Source organism: Carassius auratus, chromosome 21, assembly GCF_003368295.1.
Source record: "Carassius auratus strain Wakin chromosome 21, ASM336829v1, whole genome shotgun sequence".
In the NCBI taxonomy this organism is placed as follows: Eukaryota; Metazoa; Chordata; class Actinopteri; order Cypriniformes; family Cyprinidae; genus Carassius; species Carassius auratus.
This window is the reverse complement of record NC_039263.1, coordinates 18,907,782-18,927,451: the sequence shown is the minus strand read 5'-3', so window position 1 is coordinate 18,927,451 and position 19,670 is coordinate 18,907,782. Positions and strand designations below refer to the sequence as shown.

At 37.9% G+C, this 19,670-nt stretch overlaps 1 protein-coding gene across 6 annotated transcripts in view; it reads right to left on the bottom strand.

Annotated features, from left to right (window-relative positions):
- The window catches only part of nsmfa (NMDA receptor synaptonuclear signaling and neuronal migration factor a), a 31,172-nt gene extending 12,416 nt beyond the window's left edge, over window positions 1–18,756 (bottom strand). Inside the window, exons 1-6 of one of the 6 annotated variants that reach the window (XM_026196485.1) lie at window positions 18,382–18,756; window positions 5,139–5,197; window positions 4,102–4,911; window positions 1,861–1,927; window positions 1,631–1,636; window positions 434–502 (exon numbers count right to left, since the gene is read on the bottom strand). In XM_026196485.1, coding sequence (XP_026052270.1) covers window positions 434–502; window positions 1,631–1,636; window positions 1,861–1,927; window positions 4,102–4,911; window positions 5,139–5,197; window positions 18,382–18,452 — 1,082 coding nt within the window. In that variant the 5' untranslated portion in view covers window positions 18,453–18,756. The remainder of the gene's footprint in view (window positions 1–433; window positions 503–1,630; window positions 1,637–1,860; window positions 1,928–4,101; window positions 4,912–5,138; window positions 5,198–18,381) is intronic. The other 5 variants (XM_026196487.1, XM_026196486.1, XM_026196490.1 and 2 more) reach the window with 5 other exon arrangements.
- Between the last annotated feature and the right edge of the window lie 914 nt (window positions 18,757–19,670).

The window sequence follows — 19,670 nt, the reverse complement described above, 5'->3', positions numbered from 1 at the left end:
ATTTCTCTTGCATTGGGTTATTATTCCTCTTTAAAAAAAAACTATTTCTGAGGTTGCAAGCAATTGCAATTTTCCTCTCAACTTCCATAGTTCAGTCACACCTTGATTACACAACAGTAAGAAAGTTGGTTTGTGGCTGTGCAAGAAGCAATTTCAAGGTGTGTTGTAGCCATGGAGGCAGGACATTGAATCTGACTCTCATCTCAGCCCAACCACACAGCAGATTGGGGGCTAAACTGCTTAGGGTGGTTTATGTCTAAGAAGAAAGTCCTCAGACAAAATATCTATATTGATATGGATACATATCTAAGCTTTAGATAAAATGAAATGTATAAATAGATAGATAGATAGATAGGGCTGTACTGCTAAAGCTCTTCCTCTACATCTGACAGGAATAAAAGCAGCTATAAATGACAGGCCTGCAACAAAGTACCTCTGGATGATGGCGGCTGACTTCACCTCGTTTTTTCTCCTCTTTCTCTCTGCTAGACTCCGGAAAACCCTGGCAGGAGGTTACACAACTTTAATGCCAGCGAGGAGGGCAAGAGCTCACTGAAGTGCGGTTAGAGGTTAGAGCCATGCTCATGAAAGGGCAATGTTAGGCTGGGGTTAGACAGGAGGAGCTCCTTCTGGGTAAATAAAGGTTCAGCCAATGAGAAGAGCCTCGGATTAGATCGAATTAATGGGACCTATGCCACCACACACTGGTGCAGAAAATCAAGAGCGTTTATTGTTGCTGTGTTGTTTTGCATTGATAAGAGAATATCTTTACCTTCCTGATAGCATAACCAACAGTGTCACAGATTGATATTTCTTTATACATCCAGAGACTCGATTTCTCCTTAAAATTACACAAAATTAGTTAATAACATAAAGGAAACACTGCAGATACACACCTGCAATGCAACATGCTGTTCAAAACCATATGAAACTATCTCAAGGGACACTTAACAACTCAACTCAAAAAAAAGATCGGCATCAGCATCTGTCAGCATTTCGAAACCATCCAAGACAGCTACATCTGGTTGTCTGGCTGAGGTAATCAGAATTATTCAGACAAGCCTATCAAATGTGTTTCTAGGCCATTTCTGGAATCAAAATGCATCGCTGCATTTCATACCACTAAAGCAACATCATCAATCTTTCCTTCAGGTTTTCAAACCAAGCACATTCTGATTCATTTCTACATCAAGGTGAAATGATTTTAATTCAGTTTCATCAACTCGACAGCGGTGAAACGGCGGTTTCCACGGTTCATACACACAAGGACTGTTTGAATGGGACTAGTTACTCTAAGAAGATCCAATAAATGCTTCGTAAACAGGTGTGTGCTTCCTCACAATCTCAAATTATGAAGCAATTACGAAAAAATTACAAAGCAAATTACCTCAGAGATCCTTTGAGAAATCTCATCCCTTCCGGATAGGAATGTTTGTGCTTGTAGTAAATTATTTTTTCTACTTCAACGCCTCTCATTTATTTCAAACACCATCAAATATTGTAAACAGAGCTAAATTTGTGGGACTGAAGGGATGGCAGGGTACGAGGGTAGGCTGTGCCTGGGAAGCTAGCGTTTGACATCACACACTGTCATTTTGTGACATTTAAAGGGTACAAAAGGGATACTCACGAAATCCTGTTGAGCGGAGAGGTGAGGCAGACAAAAAGCAGAAAGAAAGACAGACAGAATGCTTAGATAACAGTCATGTTTGAAGAAAGAGTGTGGTCAGTGTGTACTTGTCAACTGAGTCAGAATGTGTGTTAGTGGTGAGACACCTGTTGTGCCATCTGTACTTGAGGTCAATATAGGCATCTAACTTCAGTGTGTGTTAGTGCGTGTGGGATGAAGTGAGTACTCACGCCTGCATGGTTGTTGTAGCAGTCTGAAAGCTGAACATGTTTTCTTTAGGGAACCAACTGTTATCTTCTGGTTAGAAATAGACATAAGAGACCACATTAGTGCAGTTGAAATGATGTATCTGAATATATGAATTGCATAAAACTGAACAAACATATACAGTGGTCCCAAAAAGTTCTTAGACACATAAGCCACAATAACAAAATGCAGTAGTTTCATTTAGCAATTTAACTATATAATAATAATACACATAATATACATACACACATACATACACACACACATACTGTACATACCAACACACATATTGTATTAACAAATGTATAACATGAAAGGTGACCTTGTGCCATTTTAATAAAAATAAATGGCACTTGGTTGATCATCTGTCATCTAATGACACATCTACATTTTAAAATGAATGTTTGGGTTCAAAACAAGTGAAGCTCAATTGCAAGTATTTGTTTAAAGTTGATTACTACAGAAAATCATGGTTCTTATCCCTTAATTTTTCCTGTTGTTGTTTTAAAGAAAGCAAAATACATGGTAAAGCGAAGTGAAGTTAAATTTGAAGCGCCTTTTTTATCTGTAAAAATTAGTATTATTTGAGCGTCTAGTATTCTAGACAAATGAACTTCTCGTTATTCATCAAAGACGCATCTGTGTATCTGAAGGTTGTTGCGAGTACATCAACAGAGACATGTTGTCAGATGAAGGCATAGCAGATGACTTTGTTTCTGTCTGATTTTCAATTGTCAGACCTTATGAATACATGCAAACAAGAAAGAGATGTTTATGTCTATCTGCTGATTCTAGACAACTGGAAAACTACCTGCTTAGCTTGATGTTCAAAGGTTCTAACTTCCCTCAAAGTCAGTAAAGGATTCCACTAAATAATACTGAAGTGCCATGGCTTTACTGTACATGTGACTAAACTAAAAGCATTTTATTCCTGTGGCTCAAACAATAGAGAATGGCAACAAATGGGTTTGATTCCCAATGAAAGCCTGACTTGTATCATGGTAACATGTATAATATTTAAGTATCATTGCTGTAGCTACAACACTATTGGCTAAAATAAAAGCATTTTTCTATTCCTGTTGCTCAAACAGTAAAGCATGGTGGTAGCAACACCAAGGTCATCATGGATTTGATTCCCAAGGTATGTATGAACTTTTTTTGAAAATAGGCTCATTTTCCAACTCCCTTAGAGTTAAACAGTTGAGTTTTACTGTTTTCGAATCCGTTCAGCAGATCCAGGTCTGGCCGTAGCACTTTTATCTTAGCTTAGCATAGATCATTGAATCTGATTAGACTGTTAGCATCTTGCTCAAAAATGACCAATGTTCTATTTTCTCTGTTTTTCCTGTTTAAAACTTAACTCTTCTGTAGTTACATCACATACTAAGACCGACGGAAAATGAAAAGTTGCAATTATCTAGGCGAATAAGGCTAGGAACTATACTCTCATTCCTGTGTAAAAATCAAGGAACTTTGCAGCCGTACAATGGGTACAGCTGGCGCAGTGATATTACGTAGCACATGAATAAAGGCTTATTGGAAGCTAAAAAGCTGGGACTATTTTCAGGCGCTGCGTAATATCATTGTGTCTGCTGCACCAATGGCACAAAGTTCCTTGATTATTACATGTAACTACACTAATTGGAAAAATATTGAAACTCTTTGGTCATTTTTGAGCGAGACGCAAACATTCTAATCAGATTCAATGATCTATGCTAAGCTAAGCTAAAAGTGCTTCCGCCAGACACGGAGATCGGCTGAATGGATTTGAAAACGGTAAAACTCAACTGTTTAATTCTAGGGGAGTTGGAAAATGAGCATATTTACAAAAAAAAGGGTTCCTCACTATAACCACCATTTCTGCTTGTTTTTAAATATTATTTTCAGTGGTAATCAAAATTATGCCCAAATGCTGTTGATTGAGCTTTACTTTTGAACCTGAAACATTCCATTAAGTGTAGTTAAGCGTCCAAATACAGTACTTTCTGGGGCCACAGTTTAAGATCCACCAGCAACAACATACACACATGGTCCACTCCACAGAGGGAGAGAGCACAAAAGAGACACACAGGAGAGAAGAAGAGAGACACAGGAGAGAGGGAAAAATACAGACCACGGCACATCGAACACATCGACGCCCCCGTTGTTGACTGAACCCCACCCCTTCCCCTTGGCCAGAGCCTCTCTCTCTCTATTTCTCTCCCCTGTCGCTCTCCCCCTCTCACCTCGCTCCAGCCCAGTCATGCGGTCCACACTGCACATCCGCTCTAGTGGTGGCCGGCGTTGCTTGCCTGCCTCTCGGGTGCTGCTTTCCAGGTCCAGGGAGCCCTGGCTGCGTGAAGGAGCCCCGGCACAGGCCTCGCACGCCAGGCCGCATTCCTTTCCCTCCCCCCAGCCGCGGATGTTGTGCGCACTGACCGAGCTGTGCAGCGTCTGAGAAAGGTGATGGTGGTTATGGGGTACCCCATGGTGATGGTGCGACATTCCCGCTCCAGAGAAGTGCTGTTGGGGGTTTGATCCGGTAGTTCCACTGCTTCCACCTCCGCTGGTGTTGCTGTGATGGTGGTTGCCGTGATGATGGTTTCCGGATCCACCTCCCCTTCCACGGTGGTGGTGGTGCTGTGTCGGAGAAGAAGAGTTGGAGGATGTAGAGGGCTGGGCGAGCGCTTCGGCATGACATGCCTCCTGCGGCCCTTTCAAGACCTCGAGCTCCAGGTTCTCCTTGCTTCCCCGGCTGGTTCCCAGCATGCCGCTCTCTCCAGTGATGGTGTAGACCCGAGCAGGCTGCAGGGCACACTCCACACACTTCAGCTGGTCCTCCTCTGCCGAAAAGCTGCGTTCTAGGGACAGTCTGCTCTTGGAGGAAGTCGTCGGAGGCGGCGGTTCCAGAAGTCCCAGGGCAGGGTTGATCAAACTGGGGTCGGTGGCGACGGCTGAGCCCTGGAGGGTGCAGCTGTTGAAATCGTTGTTCTGAGTGCACAGGCTGTCTGGGGAGTCAGAGTCGTGGCCAATGAGGGTGTCAGACAGTAAGTGATCTTCAAATCAACATTAGAACAGATTACAAGAGAAAGAGAGGGGTAAGAGTGAGAAACAGCAAGAGATGCACAGAGAAATAGACATATGAGGTAACACACATATGAGGCTACATTAAGAAGTGGCACAGTTCCTCATGAAACATGAATGCACCTGGAGTGTGAGAACATCACAGGCTCTGAGTGGACTGGAAAAAGAAGAGCGGAAAGAAGGATTGGAGATAACTGACCTGATCCGTTGTGGTTCTCAGGATGAGTGTGAAGGTACTCTCCGAATGCACGAGCTGCTCTGCAAAAAACACACACATATTCGTCACTGGCAGGTGCACACTGTGACTACAGTCATGGATGGAGGATAGTGTTAAGCATGACATGCTGTGAAGTCACAAGCAAATGGCATGGTCCTATTAATGCACTGTTCAAAAAGACTCACAAACCATTACAGGCTTGAATCAGTATGACAAATCTTTCATCAAATTAACTCACTGAATTAGAGCAGTTAGATTCACTTACTGTAAGTTATCACTATATTCAATGCTGTCAATCTCAAAAGCTTTGAAAGTTTAAAGGGATAGTCTACCCAAAAAATGTCAGCATTACTCACCGAACCTTTTGAAATACAAAACAAACAAACAAACAAACAAAAAGATATGTTGGTAGCCAAACAGTTTTGGTGTCCACTGACTTCCAAGTCTACTAAAATGTTCACACAGGTTTGGATGAGGAGTATTACATGAGAGGGACTGAATTCTGGCATAATTACATTTTTTTCTGTAAATTATCCCTTTAAAACGTCAGTTAAAATCATTACTGACTGATTGTTTAATGACAATGTACTGCTAAAATATGCATTTGCAATAAATATTTTAATAATAAAAAAAAATGTTTAATGTAATGGAAAAGTGCTCTCAGTTTCACCACGTGATATCCATTCTGCAGAATTCCACACATTTTCTTCTGAAATCAGCTTAGTCATCAGGCTACAAAACCATAGAAGCATCACACAGTGTAATCCAGAACTGCATAATCCAATGAACCTGTCAGCAGCTGATCATATTTAACATTTACTGCAATCCTGTCATTACTTAAATCCTGTTTTAATGAATTAAGCCCACCGTGATGTCTCTTTTAAAAAGAGAACTTCATAGCATTCAAGCAAGCATTAACTCAAACTTGTCTTTTAAAACATGTATGCATTTGCATACATGTATATAACTATATTTATAACATTATTTGTGTCATAAATTATTCAGAATTTAGTTTTTTAATTCCTGTGACCATGAGGCATTCACACTGGCAACTAATGAGAATGTATTTGTTGTTGTGCCTTTAAGACTTCTATGTAAATCTACTTTTTTTCTTATAACATGCACTTTGTTTTGGCAAATTAAAACTAATAACAAATTAAACTCTTTTATGTACAAAAGTTTGAGTAAATTAGATTTCTGATGATATGGCCCCCTTTAAACAACCATTTTTCTCCACAAATGAACACGAGAAAACCATTCTAGACATAGTCTAGATGGATGGTGGTTCCTTGTATGCCCTACTTCTGGATCCGACTGTCAGTTTCTCTCACTTCTTTTTCAATTTGAGAAATGACAGGCCCAGAGCGGACTACTCTTAGCTTCTTAATGTCACCTGCTAAGCTGACACCAGCCTCGGGTATAAAGGGCTTTCACAGGGATATGAGTAATGCTCTGCATGCGGAAGCTGCCTGCATCCGGAGGTTTGAGAGCCGGACACCTCAAACTTGAGAATGTGGCTTGGCTTCTGCAGTGTGAAGGCTGAAATGAGGGACAGGCATGTGGAAATGCATGTGACTGAAAAAAAGGGCATGTGGCAGAAAGAAAGGTGGGAAAACAAGAGCGGGGAGAGGAAGGGAGAAAGAGAGAGGAGGGGGAACAGAGAAACGCACTGTGTAAATGTAATTGGTTGCTTTGTATTTCAGAGCCTCCCATAGATTCAGATGTAACGTTTCTTTCCAGTTCAATAGGAAGAATGTGGGAGAATGATGGATTTGTCACCTACTACATAAAAATACAATTAAATAAATAAAACAAGAATAGCATGTCCACTGAAGGTCATGTCAACTACTATAATATTATATATATATAATTTTTTTGTATTTTTTTTATTGTGATTAATCGCAATTAATCGCATTGCTATGCACAAAACTAATAATGCATTCAAAGTAGTGTATTGTGCACTTTTCTTTTCATTTAAAAGTAGGCCTACTGCAATATGAGCAAAAATAACATTTGGTTTGCAAACACTTTAAACAAATAAGGTGCTTTTTACAGCAGTGTTACTTTTACATAGTATCAGTTAAAATATTTATTGTAGCCTAAATCTCAACTTATAACATTCATGCAATTAAATTAAATATAAAACAAGCCATTTGATAAGTGCTGCATGACGGTGTGAATATTTATGTTGCATTCTTTTCTTTTAAAAATAACAGTGGACAATGGTTTGTGAATGTTAATGCTTAACCTAAATAATTTGATTGGAAGCATCCCCTCCTGTGACCCAATGAATTGTATATATGTGTATTCAGAGCCAGTGAGCAATGGACTTTTATAATAATAAAAAATTGCATTAACGCGCAAACCAATAATTGTTGTTGTTAATCATATAATGTATACTTGCTATACTATACAATATATAAATAACTTTTTTTTTTTTTTTTTTTATAATTCAATAATTGTCACTGCAGGTCATGTCAACTATAATAAAATAAGAAATAAAAAATTAAATAAATAAAAAGTACAATATTTGCATATGGTCACACTGCAGGTTACATCAACTATTATAATAAAATAATTATAAAAAACATTTAAAAATATTCTTTAAAATTAGTATAGCATATATAGCATACAAAAATATGCTAAAAAAAAAAAAAAACTTTTTATCACTAAAAATAAAACCAATGCCATTCTTTATACTTATTTACAATTGTGTTTAAAGTTTTTCTACACGTAATATAATTATGAAAAACAGTAAACAAGTTTCATGCAAATTTAATTTGTTTTTTAATTAATGAAATTTAAACACATTACATTTTTTTGGTAAATAAAGGGGATTTGCTATTAAAATTAAAACATGGAAGAAATATTGTGTGATTTATTTCTTTAAAAAGTTTTTTCTTTCCAACAGTAGTAGCAGTATCACATACATTCTAGTAAATAATAGTAATATTTCTAGCACAATGCCTTTATGTAAAAATTAACTTATTCTGATGGGTTACCGTGAATACCTTTAAATTGACACTGGTTTTACTTAGATGAAACGGTAAAATGCTTTTGAAGTGACTCAGAAAATATTCTGGTGATGTTGTTTATCTATTTATGTCGTCATTGAGACGGCAAATGCTGAAATTACTGCAAACGTCACACGCTTCAGTCTATGTAGTAAACAAACACGCATGTCTCTGGAATTCATTCATTCACACAGAGACGCGCAGAACATGTAGGATTCATATTTCAACTTTTGTGGCTTAACATTTACAGATACTAATCCATATGGAGATTTGATTTGATTAATTTATGCTAACTTTGACAAATTCCATGACTGTCCATATTAAAATGTAAGTTTCTTTTCATGACTGGATTTTGAGATTCCGTCCACGTTTTCTGCTTCGCAGAAATCATAGCGCTGTATGCGTCAAAAACCGGGTTAACAGGGTACTCGGTACCACCGGTAACTTACTTAAAGAAACCTTGTACCATGACATTTACATTTTTTGTTGTACCGACTTGGTTCAGAAGTACCGGGTCTTTTGACAACACTATAAAGCCTAAAGAAAATTATCTTCATCAGAACACGATAACAGCTTTGATTGGTTTGAATTAAAGACTCATGAATAACAGTGATGCAAATGATCAGGTACTACATAATTTCAAGAGATGCTCAAAACCTCATTTATAACAAAGTAAGCACTAATTTGACACTTAATTCACAGGCGGCTATACAGAAAGCGTCAATGGCGGAGAGAGTGAAAAAACGCATAAAAAATGTGAAACGACGTCACAGCACTTCCCACAGGAAGTATCTGTCACCACTGGCCCATTGTAAAGAAATACTAATTAGTTCGGGCCAGAGGGGGTAACGTCAGTAACAATCAATAACACCCACTGAGAATTATGGGAAATGATTTAGCCAATCAGAACAGACGATTAATATTTGAATAAATAATGAAGCCAGACAACCAAAGGCACTTTGGTGGTTCCCATTTCATACAGTAGGCTATACTCTTAAAAATGAAGATGCTTCACGATGCCACAGAAAGACAAAAAGGTTCTTCTGTTTAACAAAAGGTTCGAAAAGGTAAGAAAGAGATGGTTCTTTAAGTGAAAGTGAAAGTTGTGACATTTTGTCAAGTATGGTAACCCATACTCAGAATTGGTGCTCTGCATTTAACCCATCCAAGTGCACACACACAGCAGTGAGTAGGGAACACACACAGACTGTGAGTGTGAACACACACCCGAAGTAGTGGGCAGCTATTTGCTACAGCACCCGGGGAGAAACTGGGGGTTCAGTGCCTTGCTCAAGTGCACTCCAGCCACCAACCAGTGACCTTCGGGTTACAAATCTGATTTTCTAAACATTAGGCAACAGCTGCCCCTTTTAAAGAGCCTTTGACTGAATGGTTCTTTATATGGCATCACTGTGAAGAACCTTTTTTAAGCACCTTATTTTTAAGAGTGTCGCCTCGATAATAAAGGAACAACAGCTTATTCTGTTCCGCATATGGTGGCTTTGGCACTCGCAACTGTGTAAATCTCTGGGTGAGTCATTGCTTTTTGGGAAGCTGATTCAATCTTGTAGGAGACATGATTGATTAGTCCTTAATACGCTCTGCCTGAACCCGTTTTCACCACACAAATAACTATTTGCAGACAACAACACATGCTTTCTTACCTTTAATATATCTAATGAACCTGTTCTGCACAATATCCGGCCCACACATTATCACATCCATTCCCCACGCACGGAAAACCCACTCCGATCTCAATATTGCAACCTCCTCCACAGAAGCTGTCACACACCCTGGGATCGTTCCACAGGAATCCCTGGTGGCTCGCAGTCGCCCTCAGCACTCCTGACGTAACTTTCAATAACATGACACTTGTGACAGCACTTTAAATTATTCAGTTTTGCCATAAGAGCTCGTATTGAACCAAGTCGTTCTCACCTGCTTCATAGCAAGTATCCCCTAATGCAGCATTTTCAAATGTATTAGAACTGAACACAATAAATGAATAAATGAATGAAGAAACAAGTAATTTACTCAGTGTTATGTAATTTCAAATGTATTATGTCCATTAAGGGATACTACACCCAAAAATGAAAATTTTGTCATTAATCACTTACCCCATGTTGTTCCATACCCGTAAAAACTTTGTTCATCATCGTCAGAATAGTACATCTCCCATCAGTGGTTCATCCGTAACGTTATGAAGCGACGAGAATACTTTTCTGGACCTTGACAGTGTTATTTACTTGGCAGTCTATGGGACAGTCTCAAGCCTCCCAGTTTTCATCCAAAATATCTTAAATTGTGTTCCGAAGATGAACAACGCTTTACAGGTTTGGAACAAGATGGGGGTAAGTGATTAATGACAAAATTTTCATTTTGGGGTGGAGTATCCCTTTAAAATGAAAATCAGTGGGGTCCAAAACAATTCCGAACCCCAAGTATTTTCATTGCATGCCAAAGAGTTTTGGGACAACAGTATCATGTAGAGCAGATTTCTCAGTGCAAATGTTTTAGAGCTCTTTCTATATCTTCGCTTTCAGCAGTGTTACTCAACAGAAGCGGCACATAAAAGCATTGGCACAGTAGGAGGGGACAGAATCCATGACAGTACACTCACACACATTCACACACACACAGCAGGCACTCATGCATGAAACATACACACACACTAGAAAATTCACACTCCAAGCCACTCTCAAACACAGGACTGGCATAATGCAGTACACTACTGCTGTTGTGATTACACAAAATGCGATTTTAATTAATCACATGGCATTCTCAGCATTTAAAATCAATTGTTTAAAAACTGAGAACAAGAGCAAATATGGCACTCATGCCAACCTAGCATCTTCCATTGAGATGAATGCTAATACTTACAGATAGACGTATCATAATTAAAGGGATAGTTCACCCACAAATAAAAATTTGCACAAGTTTGGAGATTTAATATTTATTTTTATTTTTTTGTAATGGGATCTTCTGCAGTGAATGGGTGCCATCAGAATGAGAGACCAAACAGCTGATAAAAACATCACAATAATTCACAAGTAATCCATATGTCTCCAGTCCATCAATTAACCATCAAATCTTCTAGTGTAAAAAGCTACATGTTTGTAAGAAACTAATCTATCAATATGTTTTTACCTTCAAACATTGGTTTCTGGCTTAAATATGATTCCTCTATCCATAATATTGCTTTCTCCAATGAAAAAGCCGTCTTATCTGAATCAGGAGAGAAATAAACACCGATCAAGCACTGCTTAACAGTCCAAATCCTTCTATACAAATATGCTGGAGGATTTTGATGTGTGAGGACAATAGAGGATAGACTGAAAGAAGTGTTATTACAGATTATGGACTGGTATTTTGGGAAGAAGTGACAGTTTAAGGTTAAAGTGCCTTGGATGATGGATTTGTATCCAACAAACATGCAGCTTTACACTTTACAAGATGCTAATTGATGGACTGGAGTTTTCTGGATTGCTTGTGGATTTTAGGATGTTTTTACCAGCTGGCTTAGACTCTCATTATGATGGCACCCATTCACTGCAGTGTATCCATTGGTGAGCAAGTGATGTAATGCTAAATTTCTCCAAATCTTTTCTGATGAATAAACAAACTCTTCTTTGTCTTGGATGGCCTGAAGGTGAGTACATTTTCAGCTAATTTTAATTTTTAGGTGAACTATTCCTTTAAGAAATGATTTATGTAAACTTAATTGTCTAGACACTTCACCAAGCAGACACTTCAGTGGATTTTCTCCCCAGAGATCCTTATGCATTCGGTCCTTGAGAACAATTATAAGGTGAGTGGATAACATGAATTTAATATGAGCCTGGAGACAACCCAACAGTCAAGCATTTCTGATCCTTTCTGACATGTTTTCCTCTGATATATTCTGAGCTAGTAAAAACAACAGCACGGCTAATGGCATGTTCTTGTAGTGCATGTTTGTGGAGCATATGGGACCTGCGCTTTGGAACAGACTACAGATTAAAATGTCACCCTCCTCCCTCTTCCACGGTTTGAGAAGTGGGCTTAATGACTCCTGGCACCCTCCTTCGCCCTGAGAGCGCCCTCTTGCATAACAGCAGAGACAACAATGTCAAAGCGTAATCGCTAAGTGTCAGAGTCGTCCTGAGATCTGCATTATCTCAAACGGTCAGACTAATTACAGGACACGGTCTCATCTCCTCTACCAGATAATAAATAGAGCAGGAAGTGAAGGGGGAAGACACAGCATGTTCTGACTGACTTCTTATAAAAGTATATAATATGTGGAGTCTCTTCACAAAGATGTATAATTAATGATGTTAAAACTGTAAGGCAGGCGATTTAGCGGCTTTGCATAGTGGGAGGTATTATCTAGGATTTGTTCTTTTAGCATTTGGATAAAATAGGATTAGTTATGTCTAACCTACCGAAAAAGGGATAGTTCACTCAAAAACAAAACTTCTTGCATTATTTACTCACCCTCATGTCGTTCCAAATCTGGATGCAGTTATTTTGTTCTGTGGGACACAAGATAAGAAATTTTTAAGATTTTTTTCCATACAAGGACCATGTGAAAAGAAGTGCAGAATTGGAGAAGGTTATTAGAGAATAGTAAAATTTCTGGTCTGGTCTGGTCCTTACAGAAAAATATAAAATAATTTTTACTATACTTACTGTTGTTCATGAGTTATACTACAGGTCAATCAATATGGCATCTTAAAACAATATTAATTTAGACTTTTATTCAGTGATGATGCATTAAATTGATCAAAAGTGACAGTAAAGGTGATTAGATTGTTTAAAAAAAATTATGACTTTTAAAAAAAAATACAAATATTGAGCAGCAAAACTGTTTTCAACAATGAAAATAAAATGTTTCTTGAGCTGCAAATCAGCAACTATTATTATTATCAATGTATTATTATTATTATTAGAACGATTTCTGAATGATCATATGTGACACTGCAGACTGGAATAATGATTGCTGAAAATGCAGCTTTGACGTGACAGGAATAAGTTACATTTTAAAATATATTAAAATACAAAACAATTAATTTAAATTGAAACAACATTTCAAGATATTATTGTTTTTTGCATTTTTGATCAGATAAATGCAGCCTTGATGAGATTAAGACGCTTCTTTTCAAAACATTAGATAAAAATCTTACTGACCCCAAACTTTAAAAAAAGTATTTGACACAATGATTTTAAATAAAGAGAAACTTATTTTAGACAATATGTGCTCAATTATCTTAAAAAAAAATAGCTTATCATTCTACAGTGATTTTAAAGCACTACTATTAATTGGCGAAGTGGATAGGGTTTTTGATTAATGCTTATAATCAAACATTTGTTAGGATTTTCATTGTTGCAAGCAGACTAGCTTGACCAAATCAGCTATGATGGGTACTAGCCAAAATCTGCATATCTACAATGTACCTTGCAGTCCACAATTTTAAGATGGTCACAAGCTGATCCAATTTAGCTGGTGTTTCATTAATGTGAATAAATGGCTGATTTAAATGTTGACTCAATGCCTAAAAAACTAAACAAAGCTATTCATAAAGATCTTTATAAATTCCCTGCTTTAATATTTAATATGAAAATACAAGCTATTTTTAATATGCTGGAAGGAGGGTGACGACAGGGTTGCGGCTCTAGATCCTTTCTGGGAATCTATGAGCATATCTGAAATGCCAGCATTCGGCAGAATTATCTGAGGCCCAAAGATCAATGAGTCAGATCTCATCAGCCTGCAGTGAACAAAAACACACTGAAAAGAGCCTCACTTCTCACTCCACCACTCAGACTCGGCTTAAAGAAAGGCAGTGTCTTCAGATACTGCAGGCGTGAGAGAATATCTGGGACGCTTCCTTAAAAGGTTTCATAGAAGTCAATGGATTTCATGTCTGTTTTAAGTGCCAGAGTAAAAGATCACACTGCACTGATCTTACCACGCTTCAACAGACACATGAAACAGTTCTAATGATGTTTCTTTAAGATGTCCTGGTGCCTTCATCAGCCAGCAAAATCTTTCAACTTTGGCCCAGGGTCTGTCTGTAATAAAATTAATTTTCCTAATGTTCTTGGAGTCTGTTTTACTTAAAAATATTCCAAAATCGTCAAAAAATTGCATAGCACTTTTTTTTTTAGGTAATATCCTAAATGTAGTCATTTCCTACTTATTGGCAAATAATATATTCCTGTTTTCAGCATAAGCCTCACAAGTTTAGTTTAATACATTTATGGTTAAAAAGAACGATATTCCAATAGAGTAATAAAAGGAATTAAAAAAAAATTATTCTAAATATATAATAAAAGTAATATCTAAGCAAAGAAAAAAAATGTATGCAGTTTTGCTTTTTGCTTCTTAAAAGGTTTTTTTTTTTTTGGGGGGGGGGGGGGGGTATCTTACAGTAAGGTTGTTTTGAGAAGTTTTCACACCACACTGCAATCAGTTTGGATTTTAAGACACATCTGACTGCTTATCCCTAAATAACATCAAACAATACAGCAAAGGAATAACAAATGGATTTCTGAATGTTACTGTACATTTAAACCTCACGAATTCACACCTTAACCCAAAGGATTCACGAAATAGAAATATGCGTGTATGTATCGGAACGAGACGGCATGATAGCACGGCCGGTGACTCAGACTCTCGGCTCATAAATCAGAGTGGATGAGCATCAACTGGAAATCTGCAGATCGCTCATGATTATCATACAAACACTGGCCCTGAAAACATTCAGTCTAGAAATGACTCAGATACACACAAAAAGAAAGAAAGACCAGGAAGAACCCATTACATAAGCAATACGAAGTTATTCTGAGAAGAAAAGAATATTTAGCCTATTGCTACACAGCGACCTAGTTATTTATAATTCATAAACAACAAAAATGAATAAAAATACCAAAACCACATATTTTTAACTAGTATTAAAATAAAAACAGAAACTGAAATTATTAACAAATTACAACAGCATCTCAATGATTCTATACTGGTTCGGAATGAATGGCATACAGTTAGTAAATTATTACACAATTCACACTAAAAAGAACCCACTGAAGGGTTCAAAACTGCAGTTTTCTAGTAACCAGCTCAGATCATATTTAAAGAGCATGTTTGTTTGGTTTCCCACTTCTAAGGATCATGCAGAGAAAACCACTACGAATGCATGATGTGGTCAAGCTGAAAAGATTTTGAAAAGTAGTGCAGGATGAGTATTTCCTTTTCTGTAGTGTGTCGGAGTGGGCCGGGGTACTGTTGATCCTGTGTGGATTCACAAAACACGGTCCACCTTCAGATTTAGCTTTTGAACAGCTCAGTGGTCATGACCCAGTGTCTGAACGAGAGGAGAATACCAGAGACCGCCCTCACAGGTAAAAAAAAGTCCCCCGGACAGTGTGAGCACAAAGTGTGTACGTTATTCCAAACTGTGTTGAGAAAGACTAGCTTTTGACATAAATTTCCATTTCTTTGACAGTCAACGAATCGCAGTGTGACAATGATTTAAATTCGGCTTTGGCTGACAACTATTCTACAGCCCAACACCTCTTTCTTTGCTCAAAACATTATAATTTACAGGCTATAATAGCAGTAACAACTGTCACAGGGCAATGACTAATTCCTTTGCAAATGAGCAGTTTCTTCCTGCAGGGCGGCCCATTTTAACAGCGTCCACATCTGAAGTCTGAATACAGTCTAATTACTCCAATGCAGCCTGCTTTCATTTGAATTCAAGGTAGTTAAGAAGCCCTTTTGTTTATGTTGATAGAGACAGACCCTAGAGCATTGACTCCAAGATTTGAAGGCCAACAGAATATTTGCAATAGTTCTGACAAAGCTGCTCATTTTTTAAAAATTTCTTTACAAAAACTTGGGAGTAAATATATTAAAATTATATTATAAAATAATTTAAATAATTATTTATAGTTAACACGTATAAATCTTAAAATATTGATAATAATAAAAATGTCATTAGATTTGATTGTATTAATTTCCATGACCTTTCACAGTCTAGAAATCAATCTTTTAAAAGCCCAGGTCATGAGAACCATGGCTTTTGAAAAAAGAAAAAAGAGGAATGAATTAAAGGAACAAATAATAACAAATGTGATTTAAGCTCAAATGTGATTTTAGCCGATTCTAGACCTAGTTTATTCTTATTTTAAGTCATCTTTTCACCTCCTTATAAGTGTGCTGATGCCCCCTAGTGAGTGAAAACCACTGCCCTACAAGTTAATCAACAAAGACTTTCACCAATGAATTGGTCATAATTAATCAAAAAAAGATTCATATGTTCAGCAAACAGTATGTAGATTACTCATGCATTAACATTAATATTGCATAACTCAAAACTATGTATGAGAGCATCTTATCATGCCATTAACGTGTTGTGTCTGTTTAGGATTCTGTCTACTGTTACATCGGTCATTTCTACTCAGCATGCAAAGCCGTTTGCACAGATCTACCTGCCCTGCATACAGAACAGCCGCTCGTTCAGGCTTATGACACGCACACATAAATGCACCGAGGCAAAGGAATGCCATCCCATTCATCACTTCAGTCTGTGCCTGAATGCTTTACATCTACATCTGGATTTAGACAAGGTCATTTCAATGACCTCTATCTACAAGGAATGAGAAAAGTTTTTCTGCTCGAATGCAACAATCACAATCCATTCTGCATGTGAACATTAAGGATGCAATGACTCACAGCATCCCTGAGGCACCAGGCCAGACGTTAGGGTGAGAAGGTGAACCTCTTGCCATCTTATGAATTATGACAGACGTGATACACACGAGAGCTAAACAGACACTAGTTATGTAATAACAGGTCTGTAGGCAAGCTCAATATGAGCTTTTCATAAATAATAATGAAATCAAGCCAATATTGTGTTGTCTTAGAGTAACGTGTTGATTTAACACCTGTGGTGGCTGAATCATAGTCTTGGTTACAAGACTGTCAAGTCTGTTTTCCAATGACGATATAATTCACCGTGACACAGGAACACCAGGGGCAGTAAGAGTCAGTCACGGATGATTGACAGATAGAGTCCCGTGCACATTTGCTTGTTGCAAGCGTATCAACGGTGAAGGACAGTGCCAATGCTTTGATCTACAGACGAGAAGATGACTCGTTAGGCTGCCTTGCAGGAAAATCCATCTTAGGTTGCAGGGTCTCAAGCTGGTCTAACATGGTCTAAGTTAATCATTAGCACTGACAAGACCATCTTAGACCAGTAAACCAGCCTAAGGTGGTTAAGATGGCTTTAAGAATAAGATGGAAGTTTTAGATGGATTTGGCAACAGCATTCTCATATTTATGTGCTTAGGAAATAAACAGTTTACTGTGAGACCTAAGAGTTACTTACAAAATGAATTAATAATTGAATATATTAAGTAGGTTGTGGGACCCCTTACAGGGACAATTCACTGAGAAGAAATGTTTAACTTTCCCTTGCTGAACATAAAAACAGAAATTCTGAAAAACGCTTTAGGTGCAGACGCACCATAATAGTACAATGACAATATTATTGTATGAGGAACAGTCAGGTTATTCGCTATGAATAATGTTCACTTCTATTGAGCTGATTATTGAGTCACTGATAGGAACCTGAGACTGAGCCATATCTGTAATACAATGATTCACTGGAAGATTCAACACACATGACATTCTGAATTCGGTCATCTAAAAATATTTTCATTAAAACAGGGATTCACTGTCATTACGTTTCTTACATTCTGTATCACATGACCTCTAAAGACTTTTAAGATACTTTAAAAAAATATATTTTTATGAGGCTTGATACCTTCAGTCGCCATTCATTTGCATATAAAAGACAGATCTGTTGTTTTGCGCAAAATATATACAAGCCATGCAGGTCTGGAACAAAAAATGAGGGAAAGGAAATTATGACAGAAATGTCATTTTAGAGTGAATGATCATTTTAATGTGAATATCAATGAACGGAATATTCGCAGATAAATGGAACTATAACGCTACAAAATGCATTCGTTTTCGGGACGTCAGTCTTCTAAATGAGCGGTTAGCTCGGACAAATATCACGGCTGACCTTTCCTTTCTCGCATGAATGAGAGTTGAGATCCCCACGCGGCGTTTTGTAACTTCAGAGCTCTGAAGCCACACGTACGAATGCAGAGCTGAGCTGACGGGCTTCCTGCGGTGCAAAACCCAAAACGACACTCACCTAACTTTGGCTGCCACCGAAGAAATCGCATCATTCCTCAGATTTTTCCTTTTGGACACTGCAGTTCCCATGCTGGCATGGAAACGACGCTTGCAGGAAAACAGCACATTCCAGTTGTCAAAGCATTTGAGAAAGATGTGAAAAAAAATGATGGAACGGGTTGGTTTGGGACGCAGATCCTTTCACGTTCACATGAAGGTCTGTTTACAGCATAACGCAAAAATTCTGCAGCTGCTGCGGGACAGAGGATGCTGCCGTCTCCTCTTGCTAGTGTCAACTAGTTAGAAAAAAAATGCATGAGCAGATTCCCTCTCTCTCTCTCTCTCTCTCTCTCTCTCTCTTCATTGAGGTAAGAGCGATACGACGGATTGAAGAGTGTTTATGGTGGTGGAAGTGTGTGAGGGTCCAGACAGGAAACCCAGTGGGACCATATATGGAGCGACCACTCCTCCAGTACCGCCCACTCGTGAAGTGGGTCCAGCGCTAATATCAGGTGCAGAATGAGCTGGAGTGACTAGAACACACGCATAAATACAGCACTTCTCACTATGGTTCCAGAATCAAAATGTTTTAAGTGCCTTATATAGTTATAGTTATTTATAGATATTTATCTATCCGCTCATTCATCTCTCTGTACTCTATCTATCCTCAGTCTGTCTCTCTCTCTCTCAATGCATCTATCCCTTCATCCCGTCTATCGTCTGACCATCCATCCATCCACACAGTTTATCTATCCATCTACACATCTGTCTATCTATCCATCTACACTCTACTAGTTCATTTATCATCTATCTTCGATCCATCCATCCATATTCTGTTCATCCACCCATTTATCATCAATCCATCCATCCATTCATCCACCTATACCCATACATCCATCCATTTTTCATCGATCTACCATCCATCCATCCATCCACCTCTTTGTATGTGTATCTATCTATCTATCTATCTATCTATCTATCTATCTATCTATCTATCTATCTATCTATCTATCTATCTATCTATCTATCTATCTATCTATCTATCTATCTATCTATCAATGAAGCCTATACATCCATGTATCATCTATCCATCCATCTATATTCTCCATTCATTCTCTCTTTATCTATACATTTTTAAATCTATTTATACTGCAAAAAGTGTCATATAACCTAAAAAATGCTTTAAGTGGTAATGGACAAATGTTAATTGGTATTTTCAAAAATTTGATTCGGTATCACTGAATCAACCTCATACCATAGGTTAGATCAATTCAAGCAGAAATAGCTCACTGATCTATCCAATTCGTT